Here is a 16,884-nt window from a genome sequence, read left to right as displayed (position 1 = left end):
TTAGGAAACAGAAACCAAATAAATTATGTTCTTCAGATTCTGGTGGCTTTTGTGGATACTTGAACATGAATTTTTAGCAGAAAATCTCAGTGAAGAAAAAAGATATGGACTGAGAAGACCCACAATTAAACACATTCTGTCAAATACTGTAGAAAAATATCCTAGCCCAAATGATCAAGGTGACTGTTATTTTAAAACTTTTTTCTTCTTGATTCCTTTGCTCAGATCTACATGGCTAGCTTCTCTCTAAGATACTATTTATAGTTCACCTTGTTCTACATTTTAACATGCTGTATTTTTGGACTTCAATGTTTTTACTCCTTTCTCTCTTCTCTCCTTTTGTATTTTATAAAAGGAGATTACTTGTCTTTTTTTATTTTGTTTTGTTTTAATATGGTTGGTAGCCTGCTATTGTCACTTCAAAAACAGTAGTCTACATATTTATATAGAAGTAATACTTTCAGTAGTTCAGAAAATTATTACTCTCCAGTGTACACCAGTGCAGAACCTACTTATAAAATTTTATGTCACTAGACATAGGAGTCAGTTAAGTGACATAATGTAGCTCTATTAAATCACATACCAATATCTCATTCTGTAACACTCCATTTTCCTGTTGATGACTCTCATCTTTCCAGCTCCCATTTTGGTAAACAGCATCAGGACAGAACATGTGTGTAAATATCACAGCAACATTCTTCATTCCATGACATTACCTCACTTTCAGTTTCTTATTTCCTGAGGTGTTTGCTCTGGAGCAAATTCCTCAACCTCTTTATGTTCTGCATTCACAAGAGTTTCACACTTGTGATCTCAGGTGTTTTCCAAAACTTCCATAATTTAACTTTCAACTTCAAAGCTAAAAAAATACATAAATACATGTAAGGGTAAGGATAGAATGAGATTTATTATTAAAACCCTCCACTCATGTACCTACCTATTTATTCTAGATGAAGACTGCATTCTGGAGATTGCTTTTTTACTGGACAGCTCCGAAAGTGCTAAGCATTATAATCATGAACAGCAAAAAAAATTTGTTTTGGAAGTGGTAGACCAAATGAAAGGTCTGCAGCTTAGTTCTGGACGGACCCTTAGCTGGAGGATGGCCTTACTTCAGTACAGCAGCACTGTTTCCACAGAGCAAACTTTTCATGACTGGAAAGGTCCTGAAGCATTCAAATCCCACATTGCTCCTATCACCTACATAGGTCATGGTACCTACACAACTTATGCTATTACTAATCTTACACAACTCTACATGACTGAAGGGACTCCAGATAGTTTGAAACTAGCTGTACTCTTCACTGATGGAGTTGACCATCCAAGAAACCCAGATATTTTTGCAGCTACAGCTGATGCTAAAAACCAAGGAATTGTGTTGTTCACAATGGGAATGACCAGAGTGGCCGAAGAGGTTAGCAATGCTGCTAAGCTCCGGCTCCTGGCCAGTGTCCCAGCATCCAGATTTGTTTCCAACCTCCAGGAGAAAGGAACTGTGGAGAAGGTTCTCACAGAAATGGTACGTATACAGATATGTTCACAAACATTTAGAGAAATGTGGAAAAAAAAGTCTTATTCCCAATAATTTGGAATGCTTGTGATATTAAAGAAATCTGTACTTTTTACAATTTAAAGAGGCCCACTTATGGGTTCATGTACCCTTATTAATAAAACCACTGTGCCAACGCACAGGTTTCTTTTTTCTCCACATCGTTCAGGTCTTGTCTGTCAAAATATTGAAGCCTCAACTGAATTAGACCCAAGAAGACCTGTTAGAAAGATATTTTTATCTGAGCTAATTAGATGATGACTACCAAAGAGAAATAAACTCCAAGTTAAATCTTTTCTAAGGTGTTCTTGCTGTTCTCATTCTATATGCATACTGTTAGGCATACATCAGAAAGACATTTGATTTTCTCAAGTGCAGAATATGTATCATTCATTCATTCATACTAGGGGGCTGCTGCTATTCAGCACTTCAAAATACAGCAGTATAGTCCCTAAGTGTGTTGTCCCAACTACCTAGCTAACTCCATTGGTTTAGATCTATTTGCCATTGTAAATGTAGCAAGTTGGGCTGGCAAGGAGTCAGTGATTGGTGCAGTTAACAATCTGTAATAGGAAATGAAATTATTTAAGTTTTTTTTTTTTAGAACAGACAGACTCCTAATATGTTTCTCATTAAAGCTTAATTAATTCTGCTTAATATGTTAATTGCTTAATTTTTATGTAGCTGCTGAAATAATTATTTTTTACATCTATTGGTATTCTTGAGTGAATTATGACATTAAGTTTCTAATGTTATTTCCAATATTTGTTTTTGCAGAAAGATTTGTCCGAGGAACAAGTAAGTTAGTTTTTCCCACACAGCATTCCTGCTTAATATATTCCTATAGACTTTTACTGTTGTGTGGGAACACAAAATTCAACAAAACTGATAGCATAATTATTTGGAATATATGAACTCCAGCAGGATTGCCCTCAAGTAGAACTATGTGATTTTGTATGTTCACAACAAAGCTTTACTTTGCTATCTTAATTTCATTTGCTTTTTCTCCTTATTCTCATATTTGAAAAATAACAGTGCATGAGGTTAGTGAGAATTTGCTTATGTATCTCAGAAAGTCATCCAAACATCCAGACTTGGTGGATAAGAAAATATGACAGAGTTGAACGTGTTGCAGTTCTAGCCCTTAACTAGCTTCTGTGTCAAAGAGCTAAAGAAAAGGAAGAAACCAAGGTTCCACCATCGCACTTTTCCATTTCTCCACACTGTGTTACTCTGACTGCAAGCATTGGTAGGTGTGCCCATTTTGTGGTGAATGAGGCCAACTTTCCTGATAAAAATTTTAGTCCCACTTAAAGTACAGTTATCTCAAGGAAAGTCCATTCTGATGAGCAATTCAAGGAAACTTAAATATTTGAGTGTTTGCAAAACTTAAAACATTTTAATTTTCACTCATTTCCACTCGTGGAGATTTTTCTCTGTCAAAATAAATCCTGAATTAGCAAGCCATTAAGTGTTATTATTGGAGGACACATTACTAATAATTGGGATATTCATACAAGAATGATCCTTAAACATTTCATTTGCAGATGCTGTCAAGCTGAGTGGAGGTGTCATAAATAATACAACCAAAATAAAAACACTATTCCTCCCAAAATAAGCCCACGAGTTGTACAAATTCTGTATTAACAATTTTGACATCTCAGAAAGATCCAAAAAAATCTCATAACTGTGTACCACAGTGATGTCTGATTAGAACACATGACTATATAGATGAAAGAAAATGAAGATTAGAAACTACTGTAATGAATACCATTAACTAAATAAAAGCATATAGCAATAATGTCTTTTGTGTATAGATCAAGCTAGAAATAGACTATGATCTATCCTACATACATAGTAGGAGTGCAGCGAAGAAAAAATGATACATATTTCCTTACTCCATTGTCTAGGCTGTATCTACACAGACTAGTAATCAAAACAGATCACTAATCACAGACACTCGCATGCAAATAAACTGATCTTGTGAGGCATCTAGAGGTAAAGCTATTATCAAGATGCAATCTAAGGAGTTGGAACGATACAGATTTTGGGATGGAGTATAAAGGCCACACTTGATGATTTGTAAACTGTCAACCAAAAGATTTCTGAAAAATATTTAAATATAACAGCTTTCTGATCATTTTTGGTGTATTCACAGTAGCCACTCAAGAATTAACATGTTTTCTCTCTTTACTAAAAGGTACTGATCTGAATTTACCATTTTCATTCATAGTGCTCCCAGACTACCATATGCAAATGTGAGAAGGGGGAGAGAGGTCTTCCTGGCCCTACTGTAAGTAGTGGTCATTTCTCATTTTCCTTTTGCTGAATAACTGATATATAGTATAAATCAAGATTTATTTTATTGTTGGTATTTTTCAGGAAAATATCTGAACCCAAATCCTAAGAAAATAAAAGTTAAAGCTTCAGTACACAGTCATCCACAGATCCATTGCATGGCAATGTCACAACAGTCAGAAACATGCAGAGAGATTTCACTGACATGAAATGCACCCTCTGAAGAAAGTATAGTGTGATCCGGTGAGACCCTCCTATTAGTTAGAGAAGTTTAAAAGGCAGGAAGGGGCCAACTTTCCCAAGTAGAACAATAATTCACCTGTTACAATCAGAAAACTAGATCTGGTGGAGCTAAATAGACCCAGCTCAAAACCATTAATAACTGAAACAGTCTCTGAAAGCAAGAGATAACAAGAGGTTGAAATAATAGGAACAGCCAGTTGAGACTAATGAGGGTAAAACAGACAATATTACTTTCAAAAGGGTTTATGTTTCAAAAAGTACCTTTAAGTTGGACAGACTGATAAGGTATCCCTAATGTTAAACTAAGGCACCACAGCAATTCACGTTCCTTATCCAAAATGAAGAGACTGAGAGAGCTTGAAGCAGAACCATGGAGATCTGTCCATTCTCACTCTTTTGACCTGCATAAACAGAAATACACACTTGTTTTATCCTGCATTGTACAGCACACTTTAATTGAAAATGTAGTCAGTAATGCACAAACAGTAGTCTTATTTAGTTATTTTGTCTTTACTTGGAGAATCCAAGTTCCTTTTTACGAAAAACCATGCAGGGGTCAGAAGAAAACTATATACCCACCTAACAACCTAAGTAGCTAGAAAAGCATGTTATCATCTGTGTTCAGAGGAGAATCAAACTTCATTTATAACAAAGATAAAGGAGAAAACTGGCAATCTATTGAGCTAGTCTTTAAACTTTCAGAAATTCAATATAGATATTTTTAAAAATAAATATACAGGAAGCAAATAACCTAAATATAAAAAATACATTGTCTATATGTTGTCAAATAAAATTACATTAATAACATAAGAACTTTATTTTGTTGCTTTTCAGGGCAAAAAGGGTCGCACTGGGGATGATGGAACTCCGGGCCTAAAAGGAGCAAAGGTGGTCTGATTTTTCAGATTTGGGAAAGAGATTTGTTACCCTGTTAAAACAGAAAGACCATCTTAAAAGTGCTCATGTATTTTCCATCTATGACTTTTTCAAAACTCAGCATACTCCTCTTTGCTATAGTAATGACTAAGATCCTTTAAAACAATTAAATCTTATATCTAACATAAAACCACCAGAGTGCAAAAAGAGGGAGTTGGTATGCTTCCTGTACTACTGAGATGGCTACTCAGCTTGCCCAGAAAGTGTTATCTTCTCCTGTTTTCAATAATTCTCATTTTGGATTATTCATAGGGGGAACCAGGCCTTAGTGGAATTCCAGGACGAGATGGAATAGAGGTAAAAAATAATTTAAAAAGTCTCTTTTTTCTCTAGTGAGCAGTACTAATTTACTTCAAGACAAAAAATGGCACATTAAAAAAAAACTTTAGAATAGGAAAGAATTCTGCCTTACCAGTTAATGATTCATTAACATTAGAAGAACTGAAAACACTATGATTGCTAAAAGAAACTGAATATTCCTTCTTATAAGAGTGAACTAGAAAAATAGTATCTAATAATACATAAGCATCCTAGAAAATGAGGAAAACTTTGATATTAATAATCTAAGAACATTACAGAAATTGATGCTTTGCCTACATCTTTACAGATCTGTTTCAGTTTTTCATTTGGCAAACACAGATTCCAATGTCCCTGACTCTGAGTTTATTCACATATGAATTACTCTGCTTTATTCATTCATATTTAATCAGTATATATTTATTATTTTGCGACTTCTTTCTTGCTTTCCTATTTTAGTATGCTTCTCACTACAATAGAAATATGAATTCCAGTTGATCTGCTTTTATATAATCAAAATCACAGACTAAGTGATATTCTCATAAGACTTGTCCACGCATGTAAAAGCATCTATCATGACCAATAAGTATAGTATTTACAGTTATGTTGTAATGTCTATCAGAGCTCCCATAATCATTCATTAGAACCTGAAATGCTGTGTTTCTAGTGACTGCAAACTACTAATAGCTTCATTTGGCCATATATCCTTACAAACTACTTTACTTTTTTCTTTTTCCAGGGAAAATCTGGTTACAAAGGAGAAAAGGTACTACTTTCAGTAAAAAACTCTGAATGTGTATCAGAATTTGAGGTTACTATTAATTATGCTCATTACTATATTTTTAGTAATCACTAGTGATAACAATGACATTTGTACAATCAATAAGTGTACAGAGGTTTTAAGCTAAGTAGGATTACAAAAATAGAAAGATAATAAATGAAAAACACTCACAGATGACATAAGCTTGCAATAAACTCCACAAGGAGCAACCTCCAGAAAGAAATCCTTCCTCCTTGTCAGTCAGCACTTAAATGGATCTAGGAGAGGTGCAGCCAGGCTCCACCTCCTTCTGGTAGCCCAGCTGAATTGCCTTCACCTGTGCTCCCGTGGCTGACTCATTGCTTGCCTCAGGTGCTCAATAAGAGGTTCAGGCCATGACCAACAGTTCCTATACAACATCTCCTTACCAGGTGTTGCATAAGCTCTCCTTGAGTATGTTTCCCTTCCCTTACAGCACAATTGCTACCATATATCACAAAGATAATAACATTTAGGTCATTTTTACCTAAAGCACTCAATGAATAAGAGTGTATATGGGAACTATTGAGTCATCGCCTGAACCATTGATTGATCACCTGAGGCAAGGACTGGATCAGCCATGGGAGCACAGGTGAAGGTGATTCAGCTGTGTGACCAGAAGGGGTGGAACCTGGCTCCACCACTCTAAGATCCCATTTAAGGGCTGACTGCCACTAGGGAAGGATCTCTTTTTAGAGATCTCTTTTTTGTGGGACTTTTCATTATAAGTCTAAGTGTTCAGATATGGGTGAGCTTTCTTTTTCTGTTTTTTCTTTTGCTATCTCACTATGGTACTCTTTCCAAGTGTACTTTGTTGACTGTTCAGGATGGTACATTCAATATGCATTGTAAATATTTGTCTCCGCTCTTTTTAAGGGTGAAAGAGGTGAATGTGGAATCCCGGGGATAAAAGGAGACAGAGTAAGTAGCCATGAAATTGTTAGACTTTCAGGAAATACTTGAAGTGTAGAAAAACTGTAATTCCCTGGACAACCCTAATGATAGATGTGAGGCAAACATTAATTCTAAAGTTGAAGAAACCTTAAAAATTTGGTTTTTAAAACTGAAGTGAGCAAAGATACCACTTTCAGTAACTTTCTCATTTCTTTCTATATTTCACTGAGATAACTCTTAAGGCCCAAGCCTGAGCTTGCTTGTAACAGTGGTAAAATTCTAATTGACTTTAGTGGGCAGGAGAAGTCAGTATTTAGGGAAGCAGTAGTATTTTGAGGGAATGAGAGGTAAAAATAAGACAAAGATTTGTAGCTCCAACATTACTCTTTAATATTTGGTGTGTAATTCTTCCTCTGAATTCTGATTACTACAGTCCATTTAAAAAATACTTAGTCAATACTTGCTGGCTACTGAGCCTCTCCTGATTTTTTTCAATTTTAATGGTAAGATATTTGAATCAGATACCTTAATAAAGTTACATAAATGATTTTGACCAAATTTAAATAGATGTATCCTTTTTTCCCCCCACTTTTCTTTCAGGGTCCTGAAGGTCCAGTTGGCCCCAAAGGTGCAAGAGGACTGCAGGTAAAATAAATAGATAAACATTAAAAAAAAAAAAATGAAGCTATAAAAACAAGAAGACCTTGTTAGCTAGGATCCCAAGCTCTGAAATAATATCATGATACAACTTTAATGGAATTCTTGAGCCACTTGAGTTCAAGGCATCCAAAATCATATTAAACAGCAAGATAAACAAGAATTTGGAAGAGCGCTCTAGACAACTAAATTACTCTTGCAATAAATTTGATCTCAAAGATCACAGCAAACATGCTCCATAAAAATTAAAATCACTCATTTCCCATTCATGATGTCTATTAAACTATCTTGCAGAAGTATGTAGAAGCACTTTTTTCTCTTTTCCTCTCAGTATTGTGACTGAAGGCCAAGAAATTTAGCCCATAATAGATGCTTCAGTAGATTTGGCTATAGATTACCTTTTATTATATTGAAACAAAGGGACAATCAAATGATCTCTCCAACACCTAGAATAGCCAAATCTATGCATGCACCAGAAAGCATAAGTTCTGTTCTGAAATGCTCATAACTTGTACTTTCATATAGTCTATAGCAAATTAGAGATTTTTTTTTCAAACTTCCATCATTCTGAAACCATGAAAAATCTCATTAAAACTGCACCTGTTTTAATAGGGTCCACAAGGACAATCTGGAGATCAGGGGCCTGAAGGCCTACCAGGATCAAAGGCAAGAATTGTATTTAGTTCTCCTCTTTACTGATATTAAAATGTATCAATACGACCCCTACCATTTTTGTAGAGAATGCAGTTGAACGTGATGTTGCTAGTGGGTCATATACTCTGCATTCTAAGAGGTTACTAAGAAAGGTATTTGCTCTTTATATTATGTTCAGGTCCAAATCAAGTTCTGTTCTTCTGTCATAAACAGACAAAATATAGCAGCACCACAGAATAAAATGTAGTAGCAGTGTAGTATCACATTTGTTTAGTTTTCAATTTGCAGCTATGTTTTCCGTAAGTGTGAAGCAGGAATTCTGTTTGGGATCTCTAATACAAACTCTTCTTGAAACTACACACTCTCTCAAAATAATTCAGTAGCTGAGAATTACTAGTCCTGTTTACTGATATTCAGCAAAAGATATCTAAAAGTCACTAGGATTAATACAACTCAGGACACAATCTTGCAGTGGGCCTTCTGGAGGTGGGCCACAGAAATCACTCAATGCTTACTACAAGATCCCCTCTGTAAACAACAAAACTTTTTTTGTTTGTCTTAAAACCATATGATAAAAATCTACTAAATCATTAAGATTTGCTTGGTGTACTTCCTATTTCTCCCCCTTGTAAATTTTTGTTCAGTTATTTGATGATCTGATATCTCATTTTTTTTAACAGAAAACACAGATATCACTGGATATTACACACAATTACTGGGTCCATTTAAACTTCATTAACAGAGATTACAGACACGCTTTGCTTCTCAGAAAAAAATAAATCGGTCAAGGCTGATGGATTCTCCAGCTACTGAAAAATAATGTTGTGGAGAAAAACTGAAAATGAATGCCATTCTTTGTTTTAAAATTAAGTATCACATTACCTGATAATGCAAAATGCACATACTTTTGTGCTACTTAGCTTTACCTCTACTTTATCTCTTTTGCATCTCCTTTTGCACCACGTTTAGAGTGCCTACTGGCCAACAGTTAATCATATACCAGCTAGATGTGAATGAAAGCCATTTTATCACACATGAAACAAAACACTTGTTCATTTCTGGCTGGTATCATTTTGTATAGAAAATATCTATGCTCTTAATAAAGGGAATTTTGAACGGGAGTGAACGGGAGAAGATGAAGTAATGTGTAAGATAATATCAATTGGTTGAAATTCAGGATATACAAAAAATAAATTTCAAAATCTGTTCTTTTACAACAAACTGAGTTAAACCAATTTCCTTAGATTCTAACTCTTATCCAGGACTGTTTATATTTCCATTCTTTTGAAAGGGTGAAAGAGGTCTCCCCGGACCACCTGGCTTGCCTGGAGAGACTGGAATAGGACTGCCAGGCCCAAAGGTACAAGCATGTGTCTTCCATATTACTTGTATTATAGGCTAAGAATAAAGACTGAGACAGCTGAGATAATATACTTTATGGTATATGAGAAACTTCAAGTTCCCCAGTAATTTTTTTCATAGTACTGAAAAAGTAGAATGAGACTGTCTTCTAATGCAGTGAAATGCACCAGTTCATTTGCTGTGCAAGTCTGAGGATACTCGGATCTTCTCTGCCACTCCTGTATTCAACTACACCAAATATTGCAAGCACAGAATATGCAATGAGTATTTATGTGCCACACATGCAAATAACTAAATAAGACATTTTCAAAATATATCTTTCTTTGAAGGGGGACACTGGTTTGACAGGAAGACCAGGCCCAGTTGGCCCACCTGGAGTTGGTGAGCCAGGAGTTCTGGTATGTCTGTTTCTTATTTGGAGAGGGGGAAGTGGGAAAGAAAGGAAGACTTCTCAGTGCTTTCATAATTTGAAAAATATGTATTTTAAATGATGCTCTTCTTTCTTCAACTAGCTTCCTCTATCATACATAGTATTTTGTCTTTCAGTTTCCTCAGTGAACTGTACTTTTTCCAGTTCCTTGACTTTTCTAATTATCTTAGTCTCCAAACTATGAAAAATAGCCTTATACAAAACCAGACAAATATTTTAATAGATCTGTCCGAGAGATTAAAATCCATGTCTTACATCTTTCTGACTCTTTTCAATAACAGTACAGAGAAAAGAGCTACGAGAACAGGAGCCTGTGATGTGCACCTTTGTTAGCCATGACATCTTTGTTAATGTGATAAGAAAAAACAATTTTTTTTAAAGTTCATATTTTAAGAAAATTTACTTGCAAATACGCTTGTTACAAAAGAGTGTTCTTTTTATGGTTGAATGCCATGCAGTTAGCTTTGCCTTAAAACAAGACATAATTCTAAAGCTGCATACAGAACTATTTTCAAGCCTATTTTACTACAGAGAGTACTCTAAGCCTAACCTAATGCTATTCTGTGATGTATGTGCAGTCTCAAGGAGTAAAACAGAAAAGCAAAACAGATGCACGAAAGCATTGTGAACCAGGTGGAGTATATGCAGGTTTTGAACTGCATTTAATAAAGAAGTTGGTTGTCTTACTTGTCCCTTGTGTTTCTATGAGATCTGCTTTCAGAAAGAGAAAAAGCATACTATTGTTCTTTTCACCAATTGCCATTAAATCTGTTTTGATAGATTTTCCTCAGTTTCATTCTGCACAGACATTAATGTGGTTCTCCTTCTCTCGTGATTATACTGATACGTTAATAAGGATTAGTAACAATTTGGAAACTGAAGTTTAGAGAGTAAAAACTTTAGAAATATAAGAAAGAGGAATTACTACATACTCCATGATTAATAAGTCACTAGAAAAATAATACTGTCTGGCTTGTTATTGCTGCAGGTCAAAATGCTCATCACTGATTCATTGTGAATATCATATTGCTATATAATTTTTAACAGGCTACAACTACATACAAACATCTAAAGACATGCTTATAGCCTACAATGACATAGAATGTGCTGCTGTTGATTTGCCTGATTAACACATTCTGGATCATTTTATACTTATGTTAACAGGGGCCTCAAGGACCACAAGGTGTACAAGGAGAACGAGGTTTACCAGGAGAAGGGCTTCCAGGAGCAAAGGTACTGCAGTTGAAGTGTTCTAGGAGCAGAGCAGCATCATTATATGACTACATGACAGAACAAGTTTGCAGCAGACGAGAACCTGACAAATTAGCTTTTAAATTAATAAAATATGGCTTCAATTAAAATATCAGAATTCAGTTGGTCCAAACAAAATATCTAGGCTTTAGAGATATCAGCTTTAGAGGTTCAAGAGGCTATTTAATTCCCCTGAGACTTTATTTGCAGAACCTAAGCCTGGAAAGAAGCTATAATTGCAAAAGAGTTTCTAGTGTGTGACTTTACATGAATTATTATAAAAGTGATTCCTTAAATGAAAATTTTGCCTTTTGGTTGCTTTTTTTTATACATCTTACATACAGGGACCCTTGCTCTCACTAACGACAGGCTACTAAGCTCAATAAATACCTCAGCCACTGGCTAATGCATTTTAGCAAATGGCTGGATTCAGTTTGTGGGTAAAAAAAAAACTGCTGTTGCTGTTTTTCAGATGACAGTAGTAGTTGCACTTACATGGATGGACACTAGATACACTGTGAGCTCCTTTTTTTGTCTACTGAAAACCAGCTCACAGTCTTGGCTGTCGTTTTGACTTTTGGTTACAAGTGGCATGGCTGTTGTGAAACAGATACTCTCCAAGGCCTTTTATGTGGCTTTGACTTGAGTAATACTTCTTGAAATGAAACTGATTTCTTAACTGTTTTCCTGGAAAATGAACTGGTTGAGTGTTTATTATAGTAAAAAAAAAAATTATTCTAAAGTAGTAGACTTCACTACATTGTACAAAAGTCTTCTGGTGGGCTTCTTAACACTAACATGGTTGTGAGTTCTTACATTTTAATATAGTTTTAAGCGTTATGAGATACAGCCTCAACCCTACAAAGCAAGGAGTTCCTTTCTCCTGTACGCCTGTGCTATAGGTCCACTCATTTTTATTCATCTATCAAATCAGTTTTGGTTGGGAAAACAATAACAAATCTGTTTCATAGATGCAGGCATCAATTGTTCCTTTACTAAGCATCTTACCATTTTTGCTTTGCACACAATACTGTACTAAGCTGGGTTAAAATTTGACTACTGCTAGCATCTCTTAAAATATGCAGTACTTATTTTATGATGAATTATATAAATTGCCTAGCCTCATTGTTGATGGCTTATTTTCACTTAACAGATCTTATCAATGAAAACATAATTTGAAGAAAGTATATTTAGAAATCACTGCGTTGCCGCTGAAATATCAATTCATGTGGGAAGAAATAGTGCAACTAACAAGTAGTGTACAGCAACAATGTGCAGTGGGAACAATTATGGAATAACGCATAATCTTACTGAAACTATTGAGCACTTGAGATAAGCAGAATAAATTAGCCAAAGGAGAATTCTGCCAGTATTACTGGTGCACTTGATTTGGGGAAAAAAAAGCACAGTTTTGACTGCCAAATCTGAGCTGATGACAAGCATGTATAAACAGAGTCTATACACGTATCATAAATTCTATTTATGGCTGCCAAGTCAGATCTACAGTTTAAAATGCATTTTAAGCAGGTGATTTCTTAACTTAAAGCAAACTGTACAGTTGCTTTCTTTCAGCAGAATGTTTTTGCTAGTAACTCACAACACAGTTCAGTGAAATGAGAAATATAAGCAAGTGTTCCAAACCATCAGGTTAAGGAATGTTCTTTTAAGTGAAAGTTCGTGATGTTTTTCAGTTAAAAGGTTGAAACTGGATGAAAGAGGGAGAAAAAGCCTATCTGGGGCATAAGTTTATTGCCTTGGGGAATTCTGAGGCAATTTGCACAAGCTAATGATCTGTCTCTACATGTTGTATTAACAGAAATACAAGAAATCACAGTGTGTTTTTCCTTATTAATCTACATTTCCCCAGAGACTGCTGTACTGTAAATGAATGTCTAGAAAGACAATTCTATGATAATGCAACTTGGTCTGGTCTTTATTCTGGAAAAATTCTTAGAGCTAGATCCTCACTGCCACACTTGAATGAGAATAATCCATGAGAAATTAGAGGAATCAATTTAGACTCAGAACTCAATCCTGTTGACATTCAAATCACCTGTGGCTTTGCTATTGATTTGAAGGGAAGCAGAACAGGACCCAGAACAATCAAAGTGAGTAAAAAGATTAAAAAATATTTTTTTTTAAATAGCTTGTTCAGCTCTTTCATCAATAATTTCAAACAGCAGAGCAAGCTCATTTGAATGAAAAGACAATCTCTTTGGTATCCTAGAAAACAAATCCAGGAACTACCTTCTGGTCCTTTTCATTTTGATTTTTGAGATGACATAGCACACAGTGTCTCTAGTTACTTCAGAGAGAACAGCTGTGTTTTTCTATAGCTAACATATTTTTTCATGTAGGGAGACCGTGGTTTTGATGGACCAAAAGGCCCTCGTGGACTTCCAGGCATCAGCATAAAAGGTGAAAAGGTGAGTAGTACATACACCAAGGGATTAGCAAAGTGCCAATAAATCTACAATACAGCCTTGATATTCACTACAAACAGTGCACTGAGGCAAGTCACTCAAAAAAACACCTAGACAACAAGGTATTTTGTGGACAAATTTATGCTCAATAAATTCTCCTAACTTTTTTGAATGCATCTTCATATTAAAATGGAAATGTTAACAAAAAAAACCTGATTCTCTGCAAAAGTTAAGGTTTAGAATGGGAAAAAAATGACTATCAGTTGTTAGCAGCAACAGAATCAGGAGGGAATGACTGCATATATGTAAGATAAAAGGTCACATCCTCAGCTTCACTAATTTAAGGAGTTGTTAAGTCAACATGATTATCATGGGAGCTGTCCCAGATTGTTTCTTACTTTTATGCAACTAATCTGCACTTTGCCAGGGTGAATTTGGTCCACCTGGTTTACCTGGGCCAATAGGATTACCTGGAATTGGAATTCAAGGAGAGAAGGTATGGTCTTCACTTTCCCCTCACTCCACAGCTAAATGTCTAATAACAGAATATTGTTTATTTTTAGTAATTAGATAATATTTTCAGGGAGTGGAAGGCCCCAAAGGACCTCCGGGCTCTAGAGGGTTACCAGGACAGGGACTACCTGGACCAAAGGTTAGAGAATTTTATGAAGTAAAAAGTCTTTCTTGTGTTCTCTGAATAAGAAGTGGTCTGTCTCTATCTATATGCTTGTTGAAGGGATCAACATCTAACTTAGTTGCAGGAAATTATTTTCTTTATTAACATTATTAAAGTGCACAGCAGTTCCCACTCCACTGAAAAGCCCTAATGAATCTATAGCATAGCTCTGTTTGTTTTGTCTTAGCTTGCCACAAAACCTTTTGAGGTACCAAATCAGCCAGTAAACTACTTTTTCTGGTATTTTTCCACAGCAAGAGAGGTCTGATCTTGTCTTGCAATTTCATCATGCTGTAGGCAGGTGCAGCAAATCCAAAAAGTTATGCACTAGACATAAAAGAATATCAACATTTCAAGAATATCTTTTATTCTCAGTGCAGTGTTTATTTTCCAGGAGGAAAAAATATATATATAGCTTACAGATTAGCTGCCTTGTTAATTCTGCTGCCTGTTTCTCACCTGATTTTGTGAATTTACTGCATCTAGGAGTTAAGAATGGTCCAAGATAAGATAGAGATTACCACTGCTGAAGGAAAACTGTCATAGTAATCTAGTCTTGACTAATTTGCACAATCCAGAACTCTTAATAGAAGAGTTCAACCTTAAAGTGTTTGGAATGGAGATTTAGAGTGACTTTCTGAAAAGAAGCATCAGATGAAGTTCTGAATGCCTGCAGGCTATTTCAGAATAGTGTAAGGAACTGATGGTGCAAAGTGGGTCTAAGATCCGCACCAGGTAGAGCATTTTGGAGCATCAGAGCATTGCCTCTTTCATCTGAAGTGATTACACAGGGACATGTTTTACTACTGGTACAAAGAAAGAAGATAAACTGCTTGAGGAGCTCAGGTATACTGCTGAATTGTTGGTGGGAAACATTCATGGTGATGTATAATTACAGATTTACATCATTAATCATTTCCACCAGCAACTTTTTGGTGACAGCTCGAAAGGTGCCCAGGGATCTTGAGATTCTTAATCTTTGTGACCAAGTGTTTAACAAATTATACTAAAGGTAATATCACACTAATCTTTTCTTTAAATATAATGAGCAATGAATTTGCTTTGTATTTTTCCATTATGAAGCTCTTAATTTCTACTTAAGGGTGAACAAGGCTTGCCAGGAGAGACTGGAGTGCCAGGAGAAAGAGGTATTGGAGAGCCTGGTTCTAAGGTATATTATTAATAGATGAATTCATTTATTTATTCATTTGGGTTTGGAAAACTTGTGCTTCTTGAGTATTCTTTCTGTAGGCATGTAAAAATAAGTCTAGAAATAGACTGTTAAACAATTAGACACTTCCTTATTTTGTAATACATGGGAGTTGTCATTATAACGAAAGAACTACAAGACTTGGGTTCATATGCATAAATGTTTCCTATAAATATATATACAGTTTAGTAGTCTTTTAAAAATAGATTTACTTGATTTGGAGTCTGAATTTAATAGTAAGACTTACTTTTATTGATGTCAGGGTGAGCCAGGCCTTTCAGGACTGGCAGGTCTGCCTGGCCTTCCAGGAGAAGATGGAGCCCCTGGACAAAAGGTTGGTTTATTTCTCTCTGCAGCCCACCTGCTTCCCTTCATGCATTCTTGCTGTTCACTCTGTGCTAATATCCAAACCTAAAAGAGAGGATCTTCATGGACAAGGGGAAAAGTAGCACAATTAAAAAAAAAAACCCTCAAAAATGTTTTCTAGGGAAACTTTTTCAATTTTAGGGGTGTTGTTGGTTGTGTTATCTTACAGCTGTTTTTTTTCAACCCATCAAATTCCCTGCTTAGAAGGAAGACCACTAAAATGGCTGCAGGTAACATTTAGCAGCTTTCTGATGATGAATGGAAAACTCCCTGTATTTTTACATTATGTACTCAGTGTTCCATCATTAATTAGGAAATATGCTACTTTATGCATTTCCACCCAGAGTTTTACAATAGTTGCTTCTGAATATGGGAAGAAAATCCTGAGCCCACTGAATCAGTAAGAGTTGTCCCAATGACTTTAAGAAGTCTATGATTTTAACGAGCTTATTCAAGTAATTATAGAGTTGATCTTGCATTATTGTCTGTGTAGTTCTCTGAAATAGTGCTTTGATTTCTTTCATTCCAGGGTGAACCAGGACTACCTGGTCTAAGAGGTCCTGAAGGTGCTCCAGGCATTGGAATACAGGGGGAGAAGGTAAGAACATTTTTACTAAAGGAATCACTCTAAAAGGAAACATTCTAAAGCTCTAGGAGTAGGTTTGTCCAGATCTTTTCTTCTTTGCTCCAATGTAAGTAATTAAAAAATAAATCTCAATAAATAGGTTAATAATTGTTTGTAGAAGTGGCTAGCTGTAGAGTTTCTTTCAGCCTGAAACAACAACTTTTAAAATAGTGAAGTTAATAAAATACTATCCACAACACCATTTTCATAATTT

At 35.5% G+C, this 16,884-nt stretch overlaps 1 protein-coding gene across 1 annotated transcript in view; it reads left to right on the top strand.

Moving 5' to 3' along the window:
- LOC100543473 (collagen alpha-1(XXVIII) chain-like) overlaps positions 1-16,884 on the top strand; it is a 31,731-nt gene continuing 14,847 nt past the window's right edge. Inside the window, 19 exon segments of the mRNA XM_031554211.1 lie at positions 1-179; positions 951-1,519; positions 2,327-2,347; positions 3,783-3,842; positions 4,925-4,978; positions 5,279-5,323; positions 6,063-6,089; positions 6,999-7,043; positions 7,617-7,661; positions 8,286-8,339; positions 9,619-9,687; positions 10,019-10,087; positions 11,284-11,352; positions 13,728-13,796; positions 14,221-14,289; positions 14,377-14,445; positions 15,572-15,640; positions 15,942-16,013; positions 16,575-16,643. Of these exon segments, the coding sequence (XP_031410071.1) occupies positions 26-179; positions 951-1,519; positions 2,327-2,347; positions 3,783-3,842; positions 4,925-4,978; positions 5,279-5,323; positions 6,063-6,089; positions 6,999-7,043; positions 7,617-7,661; positions 8,286-8,339; positions 9,619-9,687; positions 10,019-10,087; positions 11,284-11,352; positions 13,728-13,796; positions 14,221-14,289; positions 14,377-14,445; positions 15,572-15,640; positions 15,942-16,013; positions 16,575-16,643 (1,698 nt within the window). The 5' untranslated portion in view covers positions 1-25.

Source organism: Meleagris gallopavo, chromosome 7 (assembly GCF_000146605.3).
Source record: "Meleagris gallopavo isolate NT-WF06-2002-E0010 breed Aviagen turkey brand Nicholas breeding stock chromosome 7, Turkey_5.1, whole genome shotgun sequence".
Lineage (NCBI taxonomy): Eukaryota > Metazoa > Chordata > Aves > Galliformes > Phasianidae > Meleagris > Meleagris gallopavo.
Note: the sequence above shows the minus strand (reverse complement) of the source record. Positions and strands in the feature narration are given on the sequence as shown.